This window comes from Crocodylus porosus, unplaced genomic scaffold, assembly GCF_001723895.1.
Source record: "Crocodylus porosus isolate Cpor-Errol unplaced genomic scaffold, CroPor_comp1, whole genome shotgun sequence".
Classification (NCBI taxonomy): domain Eukaryota; kingdom Metazoa; phylum Chordata; order Crocodylia; family Crocodylidae; genus Crocodylus; species Crocodylus porosus.
In genome coordinates, this window is record NW_017728886.1 from 49,845,239 (window position 1) to 49,864,363 (window position 19,125).

At 41.7% G+C, this 19,125-nt stretch overlaps 1 protein-coding gene across 1 annotated transcript; it reads left to right on the forward strand.

Moving 5' to 3' along the window:
* Positions 1–1,871: 1,871 nt before the first annotated feature.
* On the forward strand, positions 1,872–2,826 carry ARL4A (ADP ribosylation factor like GTPase 4A). Its single transcript, XM_019533979.1, has one exon. It carries the CDS (start codon positions 2,014–2,016, stop codon positions 2,617–2,619), a length of 606 nt encoding a protein of 201 aa, XP_019389524.1. The 5' UTR covers positions 1,872–2,013; the 3' UTR covers positions 2,620–2,826.
* Positions 2,827–19,125: the final 16,299 nt, after the last annotated feature.

Here is a 19,125-nt window from a genome sequence, read left to right on the forward strand (position 1 = left end):
TGCTGGGGTCAAATGACCCCAGCTAGGTGATTGTCTGGCCTCCTTTTGAAGACCCCCGGAGTAGGGGTGAGCACCACTTCCCTTGGAAGTTGGTACCAGATCCTAGCTGCCCTGACTGTGAAGTAGTGCCTCCTGATATCTAGCCTGAATCTACTCTCAATCAGCTTATGGCTGTCATTCCTTGTTACTCCCGATAATGCTCGGAGGAACAGGGACTCTCCCATTGCCTGCTGGTCCCCCTTGGCAAGTTTATAGGTGGCTATGTCAACAAGTAGGAAGAGCCAAATTATCAATGGCCCTGCTACATGCAGTTTTGCTTAACAAGTAGCTATAGAATCATAGAAAATGTGGGTTGGAAAGGACCTCAGGAGGTCATCTAGTCCAGCCTCCTGCTCAAAGCAGGACCATCCCCACCTAGATCATCCCAACCAAGGCTATGTCTAGCTGGGCCTTAAAAACCTCCAAGAATGGAGATTCCACCACTTCTCTAGGTAAGCCATTCCAGTGCTTTACTACCCTCCTAGTGAGAAAGCTTTTTCTAAAATCCAACCTAAGCTTCCATTGCTGCAAGTTGAGGCCCTTGTTCCTTGTTGTGATCTGCCACCATTGAAAACGGTCTAGTTTAGAGGTGGGGAAAATAATGGATCTGGCCGGCAGCTGGATTCCATTTCCCAGCAGCTCCTGCCTGCATCACTGTAGCCAGTTTCCATGGAGACCCCAGCAACATGGGGCCAGGATCTCTACAGAAACTGGCCCCAGCAGCACACACAGGGCATGCAGCTGCGCAGAAACTGTACTGCAAGATCCCAGCCCCAGCAGCTTCCTGCTCAGCCATGTGCTGTGCCAGCGCTGCTCAGGCCCATCTCTGTGGAAACCCCAGCCCTGCACTGTCACTGCTGGGGTCTTCGTGGAAACTGGCCACAAAAACACAGGCGAGGGCTGCTGGAAAATGGAGCCAGTCCCTGGTCTAGCTCAATCCTCTTTGGAACCACCCTTCAAGGTAGCTGAAGGCTGCTATTAAATCCCACCCTCACCTGGGTCTTCTCTTCTGTAGCAGGGGACCTTAAAACTAGACACAGTACTCAAGAGTTGGCCTCACCACTGCTTCCCTTGATCTGTTGGCAACACTCTTAATGCAGCCCAGCGTGCCATTAGCTTTCTTTGCAACAAACACGCACTACTGGCTCATATCCAACTTACTGCCCACTGTAACCCCCAAGTCCTTTTCTGCAGTGCTGCTGCTGGCAGGCGGTCGGACATGATGATCTGCTTAGGTCCCTTCCGACCCTACCAACTATGAAACACACTTACTGTTTTTACTCAAACCCAAGCCTACCCCTTCCTCAGCAAAAAGTCCCTTGTCTTGCACTGGGGGGAGGGAGGGGCAGACGGGAGGGCGTGTGACGTGCTCGGCCAGGGCGCGCTGGGGAGGGAGCCCGGGCCCGCCGGCCTCATTTGAAGCGCGTTGCTAGGAGACGGGTGCGCGGCGGGGCCAATGAGGAGCCCGCTCCCCCGCCGCCAGCTCCCTTGCTCCTGTCAGTCCCGAGCCCAGCCGCATCTCCCGGCAGATATGGGCGGAGCGCCCCGCTGAGCAGCGCCGGCTGGGGCCAATGAGCGGCGTGGGTAGCGCTCAGGGGCGGGGCACGGGCTGAGCCCCGCAGCGGAGGGGGCGGGGCTGGCGCCACCTCCCCCCGCCCAGGTGGAAGTGGAGGGGGAGGTGCTGGCGGTGAGCGACGGAGCGCGGGCCAATCGGAGCAGTGGGCGGAGTGAGAGGCGACCAATGAGACGCGAGCCGGAGAGGCGGGCGCAGGCCAGCGGGGCTAGGTCCGAGCCCCAGCAGAGGCGCGGCAGTGGCAGCGGTATCCGTGGCGCCGCGCGGATCTGAAGCTGACGTCAGCGTCCGCGCACCTGGCTGGGCCGGCGGCGCCTCGTCCTGCGTGCAGGGCCCGGGCACGGGGCGAGCGGGGGAGCCCGCGCCTGCCTGCCCCGGCCGCGGTCCCGGCGCCGCCGGCGATGGGGAATGGGCTGTCGGAGCAGGCGCCGCTCCTGTCCAGCCTGCCTGCCTTCCAGTGCTTCCACATCGTGATCCTGGGGCTGGACGCGGCCGGCAAGACCACCGTGCTCTACCGCCTGCAGTTCAACGAGTTCGTCAACACGGTGCCCACCAAGGGCTTCAACACGGAGAAGATCAAGGTGACGCTGGGCGGCTCCTCGCGCGCCGTCACCTTCCACTTCTGGGACGTGGGCGGGCAGGAGAAGCTGCGGCCGCTGTGGAAGTCCTACACGCGCTGCACCGATGGCATCGTCTTCGTGGTGGACTCGGTGGACGTGGAGCGCATGGAGGAGGCCAAGACCGAGCTGCACAAGATCACGCGGATCTCGGAGAACCAAGGGGTGCCCGTGCTCGTGGTGGCCAACAAGCAGGACCTGAGGAACTCGCTGCCTCTCTCCGAAATGGAGAAGATGCTGGCGCTGGGCGAGCTCAGCTCCTCCACGCCCTGGCACTTGCAGCCCACCTGTGCCATCATTGGCGACGGACTCAAGGAGGGACTGGAGAAGCTGCACGATATGATCATCAAGCGGAGGAAAATGTTGCGGCAGCAGAAAAAGAAGAGATGAGCCCCCCTCCCGCTGCTCGCTTACAGGAGCTCGTGGTCTGAATTTGATGTGAAACAGCCTCCGATGCCTGGCCGACTGCTGCTGCTGCTGCTGGGATGCTGTTAAGCTCAGTTACGTTGAACCATCACTTACGCAACTGCGCCTCCCACCAGGTTGTGCAGACCAGGAACCTTTTTTTTTTTTTTTTATAAAAAAAAGAAAAATAAAATATCCAAGTTTTCTGGCACTGCATTTCTTCACAGATAGCATAAAATGATCAGGAAACAGATGGGTGGGTATATGTGACGTGGATGTCTAAATAGCCAAATAAAGGAAGGATTTTCTACTTGGTATTGTATTCATATATTTGAAAGGTGCCCTTTTTGCAAGCAATTTGCATTAAAGGTATTCAGTGTTTGCTTGGGATTTTTTTTAATGCTCATAAGTGGAGTGTTTAGGTGAACATATGCAGCTTTAAAAACTTTTAATTTTAGTGCGTATGTAGCCTGGGTTTTTTTAACTTGTTTGGCTCCCCCTCTCCCCATAGGAGAGTTGGCTACAATGTTTTTAATTGACACTTTTTTTTTTTTTTTAAAGTCTAACCACTTAGTTCAAATACTTTTTTTTTTTTACTTGAAACTTCAGTTCTGTGGACTCTGATAAAAGAAAGACTTCTTAAGTGAACTTAAAAGTGTACACAATACACAGGAGCATGGATCAGTTTTCCCAACATGTGGCATGTTTTGGTGTGTAGGTTTGCTTAGAAATAGCCATGCGTCGTTATTCAGTGCTAATCAGGTGTAGAGCATACTCCTATGTCATAATTAGGAAAATTATTCAAGAAATCTTGCTTGCTCCTCATAAGAGAACTTAATGTGATATACTCCAACTTATTGGGAAGGAAAAAAAAAAAAAAGAAAATCAGTGGTTGTAGTAAGGGAGATAAATGGAGCAACTAAGCACTCCGGTGGTTTTTACCAGTTCAGGATCCTTGGCAATAAAACTGATCTTGATGAAGTAAAAAGAACAAAAAGTGGCAGAGCACTTTTTATTTTATTTTTTGAATCTCCAAGAATGTCTAGTCTTAATGAAATTGTACTGCTAGGTCATTCTCATTATACCCCTTTTTAATTATGATTCTTGCAGTACTCAGTTAGGAACGTAGCAAAGCTTTATACACTTGAAACACTTGATGTTATGGGAAAACAAGTTAAAGATGGGCCTGTGTTCTGCTCTAATTATGCTTTAAGCTGTTCTTGTTTACAAAGTGTGCAAACAGTGTTAACTGGGCGGGATAGTGTCTGACAGGAAAGGGAGAATAGTTTTTCTTACTGGTACAGAACTTTGGACATTTTAGATATCTGATTAGCAGTTGAAAGGGCTAAAGTAGAGCCTGGATTTTAAGACTAACTTTAGTGGTGCTGTAAAACTTTTCAGAATGGTAGGTTGTCTTTTTAAATTTTATTAGAAGCGTCAAATTAAAAGGAACAATGCAAGATCGATCTTAATCAACCAGCAAAGTTTAATGCATTCTCTTTCCTACTGCCATGCATTAGGAGGATAACAGCTACAAATCTGAATGTTTAATCATTGTAACTTATAGATATCTGTGTAAAATCAAACTTTATAGCCAGCAGCTGTTTGTCCAGAAAGTAACCAAAAATGCACTTTAGTGTCTTCAATAATTGAAAGAGACAGCTGTTCTTTTTATGATGCCCTAGTCCTTCGAGAGAACTGAAGTAGCTTCCAGTGGAGCTTTTGTATGTTGGTTATATGTACCTGCACTAGTGACATTGAAAGTCACTTACTCAGTAATGTCTATATTTATAGAAATGTGGATAACTTCTTGAACCTCAATAAACAACTCAAAACAAGCCTGCAGGGAGGTGTTTGACTTCCTTGAGTTGTGGAGAAGTGGTCTCCTCAGCCTTTTGTGCATAACTCGCTCTGGATAGCAGTAGAACTATCTGCATGAAAACTGAAATCTTATTAATGTGATGAGAGTCGTAAATGTGACAATGTTATGAATCACAGGTATCCTATTAAAGACTTTAATATCAATGGCACGCTTGTATTATGTCCCATATGTTCATAATGGAAACTTGCTTGCTTCTAGGTGGAGCCACTTGTTTGTTTCAGTGGTGATGTAAGCCTTTCCATCTGAATACCAATGTGCTTCACATATAATGTACAGTACCATAAGAATTAGTTATGAAACTTTTATATGCTATTGTATAATCTTACCAAAATTTTTTTATCCAGTGAAGGCAAACTTTATTCTACTTGACTGGGCATATTTTAGTCTTAATTTAAGCATGTGTGTACTTGTCAGTGCACTGTGTGGCTCTTCTCATACATGCCAAACAGCTTTTGAGTTAGCATACATGGAGCTGAAATTTGTCAAAACATTGTAAGGGTTCAGCGCCTACCTAGACTTTTTTCTCAATAAGAAATGCAAGTAAATTTTCCTCACTAACTTGGACAAAACTGAGTTTCTTCTTCAACGATTTTTAAATTTCAGCTTCATAATATGGAAGCGTTTGACCTTACCTATGGAACAGTTTGTAGATGCTATTTTAGTAGGCATAAAATCCACAGCAGTGGTAGTCATAATCCAAGTACCCATGCAAAGCAACCTTTAATTTGGCACTTGCAAGTCTGTTCATGCGACCAGGGCAATGGGTGGGAGAGAGAGGGAGTCAACCTGGAGCTAGTTTAGATGGTATAAACACTCTCCAAGTCTGTCAAGTAGAGAGAGATCTAGCAAAAGGTGCTCTTCTAAAGGAAGGAAGAGTTGGGGAGAGTTCAACCTCTGGCAAACATGCATTTTGTTTGCCCTTTCACTCCCTAGATTGGGAGTTACACAGTGTCTTCAAAGGAGAGGACGCTGAAATATCAAGCTGGCCTTTTTCAGTCATCCTAACGTTATATGCTTCATCCTGAGAACAGAGTGTCTCTCTCTGTCTCTACCCAAAGTGGGAATTAGCCATATTGGTCTCCAGGATAACTTTTTTTGCCTGATTTATACTGACTTGTTCAGAAAGGCATATACTTTCATAGTCTGTTGCCTACAAAAAGTTGTGCCTTTTTTGAATGAATAGTCTCTAAGGTGTCACCTTTTCCTATCTTTTGGAGAATTATTTGCCATTTTGCTCGAAATTGTTAACATCTTTTTTGCTACCTATTTTTCCAGACGGATAAATATTTTAGGAGTTGCACATTGAAAGGTCAACTGTCTTGCCATCTTTAAGAAGGAGCACACTGGTACTATAAACTCCCATTGAAGTTCTGCATCCTGGAGAAGTTGAAATATAGAGGCAATAGCATGCAAGCACATTGTTATGCACAGTTAAGCACTGTAAGCGAAAACTTTTGGAGGGATCCTGTATGTTTTTTAAAGTGGTCTAGTTCCTGTGTGGATATTTTTTCCTTTTGCTATTCTGTAGCATTCTTACCAAATGAAAAACTTAAATCAACATGTTGAAAGAAGAAGACGTAAAGCCAGAGCTACAAGTTTTACATTCAGCCTACGTCCACTCTAGAAGTTATCTAACTGTACTAACAGAACACTCCTACTGGCAGTGATACCAGTAAAGCTGCACTTTGTGCTAGTGTATGCAGTTTGACATTTTGCTCGTAGGTAGAACTTTTGCTGGTAGAAGGGTGCCTAACCTGAGCTTTTGCCAGCAGACTTTACCAGTTGGGGATTCTATTTCATACTCTGGATCCACATCAACTTGGCCTAAAAAAAATGTTATTTGAAATTAAAAGGAAAATTTAAAAGTAAATATTTGTAACAATTCTTCTAGATTCTTCCATAACTTATGAATTGTATCAGGGCAGTAGTAGGCATGGAAGAAAAGGAATGAATACTTAAAACCTGGCCAAGCAAACTTTCTCATCCTTATCTTGGGAAAGACAGTAGCCTGTTCTTGTTTAATTTGGTTATACAGGGTTAATCATTTGGGGTAAATTAACTTGCAGCAGGTTAGGTGCTTTTTCTAGTTACATAGCTGAATGTTAATTTACATTCCTGGTCCAGCTAGCAAATAGCTTGGGAGTAAGATGAGATTCACTGCAGTTCCTGAGCAAACACGTATTTGAACAAGTACTGACCACTTGTCAAGCTTTAATTAGCTAGATAACAGTTGATGCTATTGCAGCCTCTTTTAAAAATATTTCACTGAGGGAGAGAAACCTTTTTCTATCTGTCCAGATCAAAGCTGATATGCCAGAGATGACAAATGGTTCTTGATGTAACTCTGTTTGTGGTATTTTTATGCAATGTAACATAAACATTTGTAAATATCCATGTGTGGATGTAACCAGCCAAGATTGTTCATATTTGTGAATGGGAAGATTTGGGAAATGCAGGCAAACGGGAGGAGTGGGCAAAAGTATTGCGTAATTTTTTTAATGTAATGAATTCATCCGTGTACATATTTTGTGATGGCAGAGTTAGGAACCCACTCTTCGTAGTATGTTTCTTTGACTAATCTGCATCTGAGACTTGTATTGGCTCCTTATCGCCCTGTGATCTATCTCCTGGGAAGTCACTGATTGCAGCTGTACACTTGCAGCTAATAGCATTGCATCCTTCAGTTAAGGAAGCTACTGTTGTTATTTGAAATGAGGGTCTAGGGAGATAGGCATAGCAGGACTTTCTGTCTTGTTTGAGGTCTGTGGCATATTTATCTTGCTCCATTAATCACTGATTAAGAGGAAGAGCCAGGCTTTGTGAGATGCAACATGGATTTTCAGGAGCAGTAAATTCAGAATTGCATGGATGTCTATATGCTTACACTGAAGGACAACACAGTTTAGCCAGCTACTGTGTATGTGTAGAAGCGCTAAACTGTTTCACTTAATGATCCCAGGTATCCAACTTCAAATTGCATAGGTGATGTAACTATAGCTTTTTAAATAAGAAGTTCTCAATATTAAGCCCAAGAGCAATGTAAAAATAAAACTTGGCTCCAGAGAAACTTGTAAGAAACAACTGAAAAGTAATTGTTCCTCTCGTTTTGTTTTACAGGTCCTTATTGTACAAGATTTGAAGTTGATCTGTAATAATTTGGAAATATTGTTCTGTAATTTTATATATACTGTGCTCTTGCTTATCTTAATATCATCTGTATTAACAACACTTCAGATAAAATACCTCCTAGTAAACAGGTCAGGAGGATAAGAGACCATCCTTGGGCTATTAGCTGAAGGTGTTGCTACTTTGGTTTCGGCCAAATGGTGCACAGGTACTTTGCCAAAGATAGGAGCCTAAATATCAACATGACACTAAAGTAGTCACTTCCCAGAGTTGTCTGTCTCTTAACCAGCTGGCAAGTTAAGCACTAGGGAACAGAAGCATGCACTTAAGACTGCTCCTTTGCTTACAGATCTTTTTTTTTATACTTTTCTTCATTCCTATTAAAATTAAACAAAGCTTTGTTTTTCAGAAAGCAGTCTGCTCAGTCTTTAATCACTGATTACAAATAACAAAGAGAAAATTAGCAGGCGTTTAGCCCTACTGGACCTGCTGAGAAATTGCACAATGCAGGACCTGCTTCAGGCATGTGTGAACTGTGGTATTACACGTTGGCAAGGTAAAGGTGTATGAGGCTTGCTATTGTGGGTGGGGCACGCAAAGATTACAAAAAGGTCAAAGGTATATACTCTAACCCTGCCACTTGGCTCTGCTAAAACATACATGAATAGTATCTGCAGTAACACAAGATGTAATTAATAAGGTTATAAACTGTCAGTCATACTATCTGATGATAACTAAATTTCCTATGGAGGGACTATTTCAGTCTTTGTTCATTATCTCCTGAAATATCTGCTACAGGCTGCTGGAAGTGGAACACTGGACTAGATGAGTGTTTTCTGAACTTCTGACCCAAAGGTTGGATGAGACCCCATGCACCCAGATCTGGCCACATACTGGTCCAACTCTATGTGCCCAGATCTGGCTGTGTGCTGGTGCAATCTGGTGTGTAAGGCCACATTATCTAGCAAATGGTCTGGAAACTTGGCAGCAGAGGAGCAGCAATTAATGCTGCCACTGCTCCTCTGTCACCAAGTTTCCAGATGGTTAGGGAGCCCTAGGGAGTGGATGACGCAGCTCCAGGGGCTGGACCTTGTCTACAAAACAGGGGTTGAGTATTCCTGGATTATATAATCCTGTTTGGCAGTTCCACTGCTCCTATTGATTACTACATGGAACTTAATCTGTTTTTCTGGGGTATACTGAAAGCAGTATTGTTAAAAGATGTCAACCAACCATAAAAATGCTCTATTGTTTTGATTTTAAAAAAAAGTGTATTAGAAAGAAAAATGAAGGGATCCTTGGTAGATAGATTTAGGCAGGGAGGCCCACAGGCATTGGAAATTAATGTAAAACTTACTAGTGAATTCGTAGTTCTCCAGTAGGCTCAAATCTTTAATCTTGTCTTCAGATTGCTTGAATGGGGTTTGGCACAATAGATTATTCTATCCTACAGCGTGCGTTGTGTTGGGGGGGGGAGCTTTGGAATAGTTACCCATTTTGAATTCTAGTAGCTATAGGATTCAAACTTGATCAATTTGAATCCATTATTCTCTTGTTCAGAATTGTAGAAGGAAAGGATGGAAACTATATAAATTTAGAACCATTTATGAGCTACTACTGAGCTGCATACACTTTAGCATGGGAAAGGAGATAGCCATGTAGCTTTCTGATGTATTGTTTTAACAGCATAATTGTTAGCTGATGCAGCAGATCATAGTATAAAATCACTTCTTGGATAGATGGACTCTGAGGTCTATTATAGATAAAACATCTCCTGGTTGCACAGTCAGATCAACCATCATGAAAACAGCACACAGTAAATCCAACAGTAGTCCTCTTGCATGGACATGCTTTTGTCAGTGCTGTGAGGCTTTGCCAAGCTAGCTATGTCAGTTAGGAGGTATGATCTTTTTACACCTTTAGTTTATGTAACTACAGTAGCCGAATTTTGTAGGGTAGCTTGGATTTTAATACAAAAGAAAGGAAAGCCAAATGTTTAGGCCAGTGGGGGTGCCTTGAGATGCTTTCAAGGTTAACACTGTTAAGATTACAAATGTGATTCACAAGATAAACCCAAACATGTCAAATAGAAATTCATAGCTATGGTCTTTCTGAGGTCTTTGCAACAGAAAAACTCCTCTATTATTTTTTTCTGTAGGAAGAAAAATAATGAGAACTAAGAGCTGGCTTTCTACCGGGGTGTCTTGATTCTATCCAGGAGTACCTGAAGTCTAAAAAGGTTGACAAGTGTGAGTTTAGGCCCAGAGCCAGCCTTAGGGAGAATGGTGCCCTGGGAAAACTTGTATTTTGGCATCCCCATCTCCCCTGATGTGGGATTCCTGCCCCTACTACTAAAATGTTCCGTGTCAATGTTAGTTCAGTTCAACAAACAATATTATTGGGAGTCACATTGTTTGTGGGCGTTTGATGTTTATAATACAGTCTGCTTACCTGAGTCAGCATCTAAAAATTCGCCTGCAGCAACAGGGAACCCATGCATATCGTTTCTCAATGTTGCTCGCACCTTGTGGGGCTGAGCTTGTTAGTGATTAAGTGAATTGTTAATGTGTATCTCTCATTTTAAAGGCATCTTTGTATCTTAAAATCTTTTATTCTATGGAAAAACATGAAGATTTTAGAAATACATAAGTCAGCACTTCTAATATATTCTTTTTACTTCTGTGAGTGAATAGTGGCCATTCAAAAAGGTGATTTCGATTCCATTTACAATTACATTTAAGCATTCAAAGCTCGAAATCATGAGACTTGAACAATAAACTTTTTTGTCTTTTTTACCTTTTAAAAATCATACTTTCAGGCTCTGCTCCACAACCCTTCACATGAAAAACAAAACTAAACTGAGCATCTTGTGCAATCAACTACCATACTAAGATTTAGGATTTTAAGAAATCCACCGGATAATATTTTTGCTTGGGAACATTGGTATATTTTAATTCTGCTAGTGAATTATATTTAGCCATTCAGACGACTGATCATCTGCTTCTGATTCTGTTTAAATTAGGCCACAGATGTTCATCAATAGCAATTAAAATGTAGTTTTCATTATTCATGGCTTGTATTCATATCTGGAGTACATTGGGATGAATAGAGGGCTTTCCAGACCTACAAAATTAAAGTCTTAATTTTGGCGATCTGTAAAGACCTTGAGTTGAAATAGCAGTTGTTTTGGTTTGTTTTTTTTAACAAAGTACCAGCAATTTTTGTCATCATCAGCTACTTCAGATTAAGGAGTGGCTTATTTTACAACAGAAAGCAAGAAGAAAACGTTATGTGCTACTCTCCTACCTGCAGATTCAGAACATCTCCATTTCTCTTTGTTGGCTATAAACAATCTTTTTACACAGGATGTAGCTGCTAACAGATGATAATGCAAAGTGAAGGGCTGGGCCACAAAAAGCCCCAGGGTGGCTCAGTATGGTATGAGTTCTCACGAAGAGCTGATTACTTTCCAAAAATAAAAGCAGGAAGTAGGGCAGATAATCCATGTAAAATGTATTTACCACTGCTACACATCCACAAGCGGTATATTATTTCAGGAATAATGTGTATCTTTACACATTGATTACGCATGCATACACATACATACTGTTTATTGTCATTAATGTGGTTCCTTCAAGTACTGTTGCTTTAGTAAAATACGACTATATTTTATAGGGTGCTATGTTTCTAATGTTGTTATGAAAGTAAATCACTAAATTAATACTTTTAAGCTGATATGTGAATTGCAAAATGGCAGGAAAGAGAAAACAAGCCTTTCAGAAAAAAGTGCTACGTTGCAGATGTCTTCATTTTATTAGCAACGGGGTGAGGATAATTCTGACTTTTTTTCACAGCACACATTAACTGTGCTGTTCTAGTTTTGGTGTAAATTATGATAAGGGCATTGCCATTCTCAGAGGTTGTGTCAGCACTTCTCTAATAAATATCAATTCCTATTCCAGAAATATAATAAGCCTTGACATTTCACACTTGTCTAAAACTTAGTACAAAAGATTAACTTAGCGTTTTCCTACAATTTTTTTCAAACAAACTGTTTTTGATAGGAATGCAAATACATGAAAATGAAGTTTATTTAGTATTTATGCTTCTTGTACACCAATAAGTCATCATTACTTTTGTTTAATGAACACCATTATGCATCAATGGTTCTAACTGGAAACCTTTGAAAATATTTTTTTCCTGAGTTTGAAATAGCTGTTGCTAGCATTCACAAATCGGGCTTGCAGCCCCGAACTACTTTCGTGCCAGTAACAGCTGCAGGATTGGGCCTACAGAGAATATAGGGAGAGACTGTTTTTATTTTTTCCCTTAGCCTCTTTAATACTAATTCCAGCTACTATGATTCTCCTCTTATTGGATTGTATTAGAGTTATGAACAATCTCCTCTGTATTGTACCTTTATACCTGTGTGCAGAACTACTGTTCAGAGTTGGTAGCAGTTAATGCTCTATTTAGCTCCCCTGCATAAAGCCATACTGGAATTGTCTTGCATCTTGTGCAGGCTTAGGTGACTAAAATGAGAGAAGACTATAGAAAACAAGAAATATGCTGTCTTTCGCTCCTACCTAGCGTGTTCCCCTTTATGTACAGCATATGCGGTGTGCAATAAACACTCCAAAGAGCCCCTATTCTTCACTAGTCCAAAAGCTTACCCTTATTTTCTATGGGATTACTATAATTATTAGGGCTGTGCAAAGCTTCAGGCGGTGATTCAATCTGAAGGAGATTCAGCCGGATTTGGTGGCTGAATCTCTGAATCCGAATTGAATCGGGACCAATTTAAAGGTTCAAATCAATTCGAAGCTCTCCGAAAAAGATTCAGAGAACTTTGATTTGGGCAGTCCCCAGTAGTTGCAGCTGACTCTGGGCTGGTAAGTACTAGGGGCAGGGGAGGGGATACTGGGGGAGGGAACTAAGGGGGGACCTCTGCCTACTTCCCCAGCCCCCTCCCATGGCTGCAGCTACTGGGGACCATGGCTGCCCCCACTCACCGCAGCTCAGTACTTTAAAAAAAAGCTCCAGTGCTCAGTGGGTGCTGCCAGCTGGGAGGGGCGATCCCCGCTCCTCCCCCACTGCCCCATGCTGTATAGGGGGCACTGCTCCCCTGACCTGTCCCCCCCCCCCATGGCTGCCCTGCCTCGGCAAGCTCTGGCCCTTTAGGAACAAATAAACCAAGAAAAGCCCCACACTCACTGCTCCTGCAGCAGATTTGGGGGCTCATGCAAAGCCTCCCACATGGCATGGGGCAGCAGGGATTGTCCCCCACCTAGCAGGAGCAGTGAATAACGGGTTTTTTGGAGGGCATTTCTTAAAGGGCCGGAGCTGGCCTGAGCGGTGCACCCATGGCAGGATTGGGGAGGGGCTCAGGCTCATGCAGGGCCCCCCCCCCCCATGCAGCGGGCAGCAGCGGGCAGCAGCGGGGATCACCCCCTGCCTGGCAGTACCTGGTGAGTCGGGGCTTTTTTGTAACAAGTGCAGGGAGCTGGGCTGGGAGAATGGGTGAGGGATGGGCCTGATTTGGAGATTCAGCAGCAGCCAAATCTCTCAATCAGATTTGGCCTAATCAAATTGGGACAGTGATCTGAATCACCAAATCAAATCACTGTTCCCCGAATTGGCCGAATCCGAAATGAATACTAGCCACTTTGCACAGGCCTAATTATATTTCATATGTCACTTCACTGCCTGTTGATGGAGGTCTCCACTGATTTCAATGGCATCTGGATCAGATCCAGCGTACTTTCTTAACCAAACCACTCTCCTCGCATCATTGAAATCCCTAATTAGAACTCATTGTCTCTGCAGGTTACCGTACGTCTGGGTTTTCTTGGACATGTCCTCTTTTTGGATCCTCTGATCTCTGCCTGGACATTTTTTAAAAATATGATCTAATGTCCGGGATTTTGTTCCACTCAGCTCAGCTTCAAAGTTTTTCTCAAATGGCTCTAGCAAGGAGTTGCTTGGTATAATATCTTATTTATTGGGAGTGTCAGCTTAAAAAATTCATGTGTCCCTGTATAAGAAGATGAATTAGCCAAATCACAATGGCTTTTTTCTGGTTCAGTTAAACTGCCAGGGTAGGGAAATGAAGTCTTTTAATTTACTTCAGTGAACATTGGCTCAGACCCTTATAACTGAGCAGAGAAGTAGCAACTATTTAATTTATACTTCTACGGTGGATCCAAGAATTGGGGTCAATATGTTTATCGTCTTATTCTTGGAAGAGAGGCTGTAGGATTTGGTGGTGTTCTACATGTTTCTTGCTAGTATTTATTCTATTTTAACTTGTTATAATTTTTCAGGGTTCTGTTATTATTTTCTCTGCCATTGATTATGAATACTGCAATTATTTTCAATTTGAAAGTGCAGAAGTACATGAACATAGAGAAAAATACACTACTAAATCTGGTGCAAAATGCTTTCAAGTGTAATAACAACAGATTAGGAATCCTTGTTAGAAAAGAAAAATGTTCTTTTTAATCACTGTTGAACTTTAGAGGGTAGGTGGCAAGCTAAAGAAAACAATAAACCAAACAGCACAGAAAACAAACTGTATCGGGTCTTAAGAATTCACCTCAAATAAATAGGTGACCTTTGTTTTAAAGTTTGTTTTATTAATCTGGGAATAGTGCCACTTTCTTATTCACAGTTGGGGAATAATGTGTAGTACCACCTGGCACTAGCAACTGCCAAGCTGTTCAGATCTACTAGCCCATAGCAAGGTTTAATAAAGGTCTAGTAGTGCCCTTTGCAATAAGAAAGAAGGAATGTAGTAGCAAGCAAGGGGATTCCTTTAGTACATGTGGTAGGTGCATGCAGACCGTCTCCTCTTGGAGAGAATTTCTTTGTAATACCATCGGATTGACTGAGTTGGTTTTACGATCTGATTGTAGACATTGTAGTGACTACTGGCATTTTTATTGTTAAAGAACTGGCGTAATCAAGTGAGAAAAATTCTAGAAATCAGTGGGACCTTTTTAACACTGGGGCTCCCATCAGTTGAATGGGTGTGAAGACTAATAGGATTATTTTTTTTTCCCAAGACTCCCTTTTTCAGTCATGGACAGAGCCTCTGCAATGCTCAAGTTTTCAAACTGAAAGTTTCTTCTGTGCATTGTAAACTAAAGGCTGGCCCACATCAAACACTTGGGTAATTGTTTGTAGAATGATTTATCTCTCTCTCTATCCCCTCTATCCTCCCCCCCCAATTTAAATAATCTTTTACAGTTACATCATCTTGCTGGTTTATTACTACAGAAATCTGTGGTTAAACCCTTCAGGGTTTAGGAATTGTTGATGTTGCTGTCTCTGGTTTTGCTTGTGGAGAAATGTCATCCTCATCATCTTCCTCTTTTTGGTTCTCCGGAGGCTGTATCTGACCTCTAAGAACTGAGATGTGACACATTTCTTGTAGACTCTTTGTTCCTGGAAGAACTGATTAAAGTGCCACGAGCCACTACATAATGGTGAGGGTTGGAAAACAATGAATTTCCCTCTCCCCTCTGATGGACTAGCATGGGCTCATCAGTATTAATATGAAGAGGTGGTGCTTGACTTTTTTGATCAGTGTGCTGCTCCTGCTGTATTTTGTATCAGTTTTATGACATAATGAAAGCCTGCAGTTAAAGTAGTGAGCTTCTGTATAAGAGTTGTACTGTCAAGTACGGTCATGTGGAATTCCAGAGAAATTGGTATCTATGACTCTTGTTTGCTGGGGGAGTAATTGTGGTGGGGGGGGTGTACAAATTCTACTTTGGTTAACCTATAAAATACAGATTACCCTGCCTTCTAATTTTAGTATTTCCATGTTTGCCCAGGTCCAGTATGGTACTTTTTTTTCACCAGTTGTAAAAGTTCAGTCCATGCAAGGCTCCTCCCTTAAAAAAATAATTCACTGTTGCTGTCTAAGGAACTGTCTCAGCATCTGCAGTTTGCTGATGTACATTGATACACTGACCACATCCTCCACACTGGAAGCCCCGAAGCCCATCACTAGCTTCAGGCTACCTGAGGTTTCCTCTGAATAGAGGGCTATCCAGGGAGTTGATTTTATTGACTCTTGACCATTCTGAGCTACGTGCCAAAGGAATGGTGAAAATCTGGTCCATGCAGTATATAGATGTATTCTTCATTTAGGATTTAATGAAAGTCACATAGGTATTGTAGTATTACTTCTGATTGCCTTGAAGTGTGTATCAAACTTTTCTATAAATAGATCTTTCAAAGTAGGCTATTAGGGAGGTAGGCTTTGATATTTGTTTGTACTTAGTAATTATTACATGGGATTGTTGGAGAACTGTAGTTAAGGATATGATAAAGCAGGGTAGAAATACTGTGCCGTGGAGTTTAGACTCTCCCAGACAAGACAATTACACTCATAATACCAACTGACTTTTCAGAGAACCGGTTCCAGTATTGCCAGTCCTAAACTTTCAAAAACCACGTGATCTTTCCAAATAAAATTTATTTCTCTTATTTGCCTTCTAGTTTCTGGAATTTTAAGTTATCCTGTTTCCTTTTTCAAACTTTTTGCTATGGGGTGTAGAAACTCCCTTTAACAAGTGAAAGCCCAGATACGCATATATTCATATGATTTTGGGTGGTAAGATATAGAAAAGCAGCTTTAACCAAAGTATCAAAAATTGTAATATTCTCAATAAATTCATGAAAGTTAGTAATGTTGAACTAAGATGCCCTGGCTAAGGTATGTTAACTTAGCAGGAGATTGATGTGAAAAGTCATTTATCATATATGCAATTTAGCAAAAGATTGTCCCAAAAGCATTCACAGTTGGGGTTGACTGATTCCATTAGTGAATAGTCCTGACTAGAACATGCAACTGGAATAGGGAATTACTATAGGGGAAAGAAAAGCCAAAACGCTAGTATACATTTTAATAATGGCTATAAACTTACCATCTGTTGTCTTCCCAATAGGGAAGCCCCAAATCAGTCTTAATTTCTACAAAGGAATCTCTTAATTCCTGGGATTGATTATCCCAAACAAAGTTCCTTACTGTAGAATGTGCAAACTATTTTTCCAGTCCGAAAGCAGTGAATTAAACTTCCCCTGAAACCTTGCATTTTGCAAGCATGTGGTTATTAGAAAAATACTACAATTTAGCAGTCTGTCCTTATTTCTTCTTGGAATCCAGGACCAGTTTCCCCAGGTCTGCTGGGAAGTCTCCTGGGATGTGTTTGATTTAAACTACATTTTGTGAATGGCAAACAGGCTAAAATCAGGAGGCACAATATTGATTTGTTTATCTTTACATTTAATACTGTGTGGGTTATCAGAAAGTGATAAGAAACACTCATGAATTGGTGGCACAGACAAGGAAACACAACTTATTCTCTCTAGTTCATCTGTGAAGAGAAACCTGAAGAAAAATGTCAGTCTTATTGAAAAAGTTGGAAAACAAATCTCTCCGAGTTCACCAGGGACGACACAGCATCTCTGAGGGTAGGAACACTGAATTTTAGGGGAGCTTTGTCTCACCGTACCTTCTCAACATGTTCCTGAGGCAGCATGCAAAAAAAAAAAGGTATATATGTAGGTGTGTAACATCTTGATTTTCTTTTTCCTTTAAGGCAGCCATATGCTTAAGCTTGTTTACAAGAGTGTTTGGTTTTCAATAGGTTTGGGTACATGTTGAAGCCTTGGTTGAATAAAATTTTATCTTTACCATCTCAATTTTATGGAGGAATGACTGCTTAGTTTTTAATTTCCTCTTGTTCAAAAATATTAGTCTGAGACTTAAGTGGCAGGTTTTTTAAAACTATATTTTGTTAACATTTAAATTCTGATGAAAAGTCCTACCTGTTGCTATTGACTTGCATAGTAGTGTCATGACGCTTCCTTTCTACCCAACTAAAAATCTTTTATGCTTGTCCTTATTTGTATGGTTAGCTGGAGTTTTGTCCCTAATCTAACTCCTGTCCCAAATAAAAATCTCTATCTTGACGTCAGAGGCGTTTTACATTTGAGCTAGTTGATCTGTCATAAGGTCCAGCTATTAAAGTTTCATTTACTGATGTGCAAGTCAGCAGTGCAGTGGGATTGCAGCTCTAGTTAAAATAACACATCACCAGCTAATCAGGTCATTCGGTATAGCTCAAGTGTTTATTTCACAGTGTAGTTACTCACATTTGAGCTGGGCTAACACTAGTGCAACAGTTCTCTGCCTTTTAAGACTCCAGGCACCACTCAAAAATGCCAGCCCTTAGCTTTCATTGCTTTTTGTCCATGGAACAATAACAGAGGAATTTCTTTCTGGCAAAGAACTCAAAGCCAAGAACAAGTCAGAATATTTTTGACATGATAGATTCTTACGTGACATTTCTGGGTTTATCATGTGAATAACGTATAAGCAATTGCACACCTAACAGCGTTATTATTGTGCAGCACCCCATAGCACCTTAAAAGGATCTCATGGACCCCTAGTTGAGACTCACTGCTCCAGCGGAATAACTTGAATGGAAAAGCTTGTGCTAATTTGAGCTACCTGTTAAAGTGAAAAGCCTTGGCCTTGTCTACATTACAAAGTACAGTTATCAGAGGTGTCAGCCATAGGTATGAAAAGATCACAACCCATAGTTGATGAAATTGTTGGTAGGGATGTAGTCCTGTGGCAGAGGCTGGTTTTTGCTGGCACAGGTTCTCCTCTGTCATTCAGGAGAGTTTCTGTAGTTTTGGTAACAGAAAATCTTCTGTTTGCAGAGGTGCACCAATATCAGAACCTCCAGTTACATCCACATTTGTCTGTAGTTAAAGCAACAGCACATCTAGTGCTGTTGCTGAAATGCACACACACACACACACACAAGTAAATTTAATTTAATAGTAACAAATCTTAAATCCTTTCAGGTTCTTTCCCTGAATGATAAAGAGGTGAAGCCCAGCTGTCTCTGCTTTGTAGATCAGCTTTAATGTTAATTATAATCTATGTATTCACTAGAATGACTCACAGCTGAAATCTACTTTAAAAGTGCATCAGAATTCAATGACTCAGAGCTGACATGTTCTTTCAAATACTAGTGAGAATATATACTATTATGTTTCCCTGGCTATTGTAAAGCAGTATCCTATCCCACTAAAACTTGGACTTGTGTCTGAAGTTAGTGAGCATACTGCGATTTTAATTATTTTATAGCTGATCAAATTTGTACTACTTTTTCCTGTAAACTTTTGTTCAGGTTAGTTTTTTCATCTGTGTTGTGTAAGAAACATTAAAATCTTGTGCCATTCATTTACTGTACACAAGTCAATGTAACTTGCCTTCAATTCTGGGCTTTTCTTATTATCATGCTTTTTCTGGGGGACAGCTGTGTTTTGAACAATAGAGTGAAAAGATGCCTGAAAATAAATGAAAACAAGCCCATTGAGACCTCAGGAAAAAAACAGAAGTGACCCAGATTGGTATGATCCTCTCTACTATTTGAGAAGGATAGCTTGTGTTGTGG

Coding starts and splice junctions, on each gene's coding strand:
- ARL4A (XM_019533979.1), top strand. CDS start 2,014: ATGGGGAATGGGCTGTCGGAGCAGGCGCCGCTCCTGTCCAGCCTGCCT.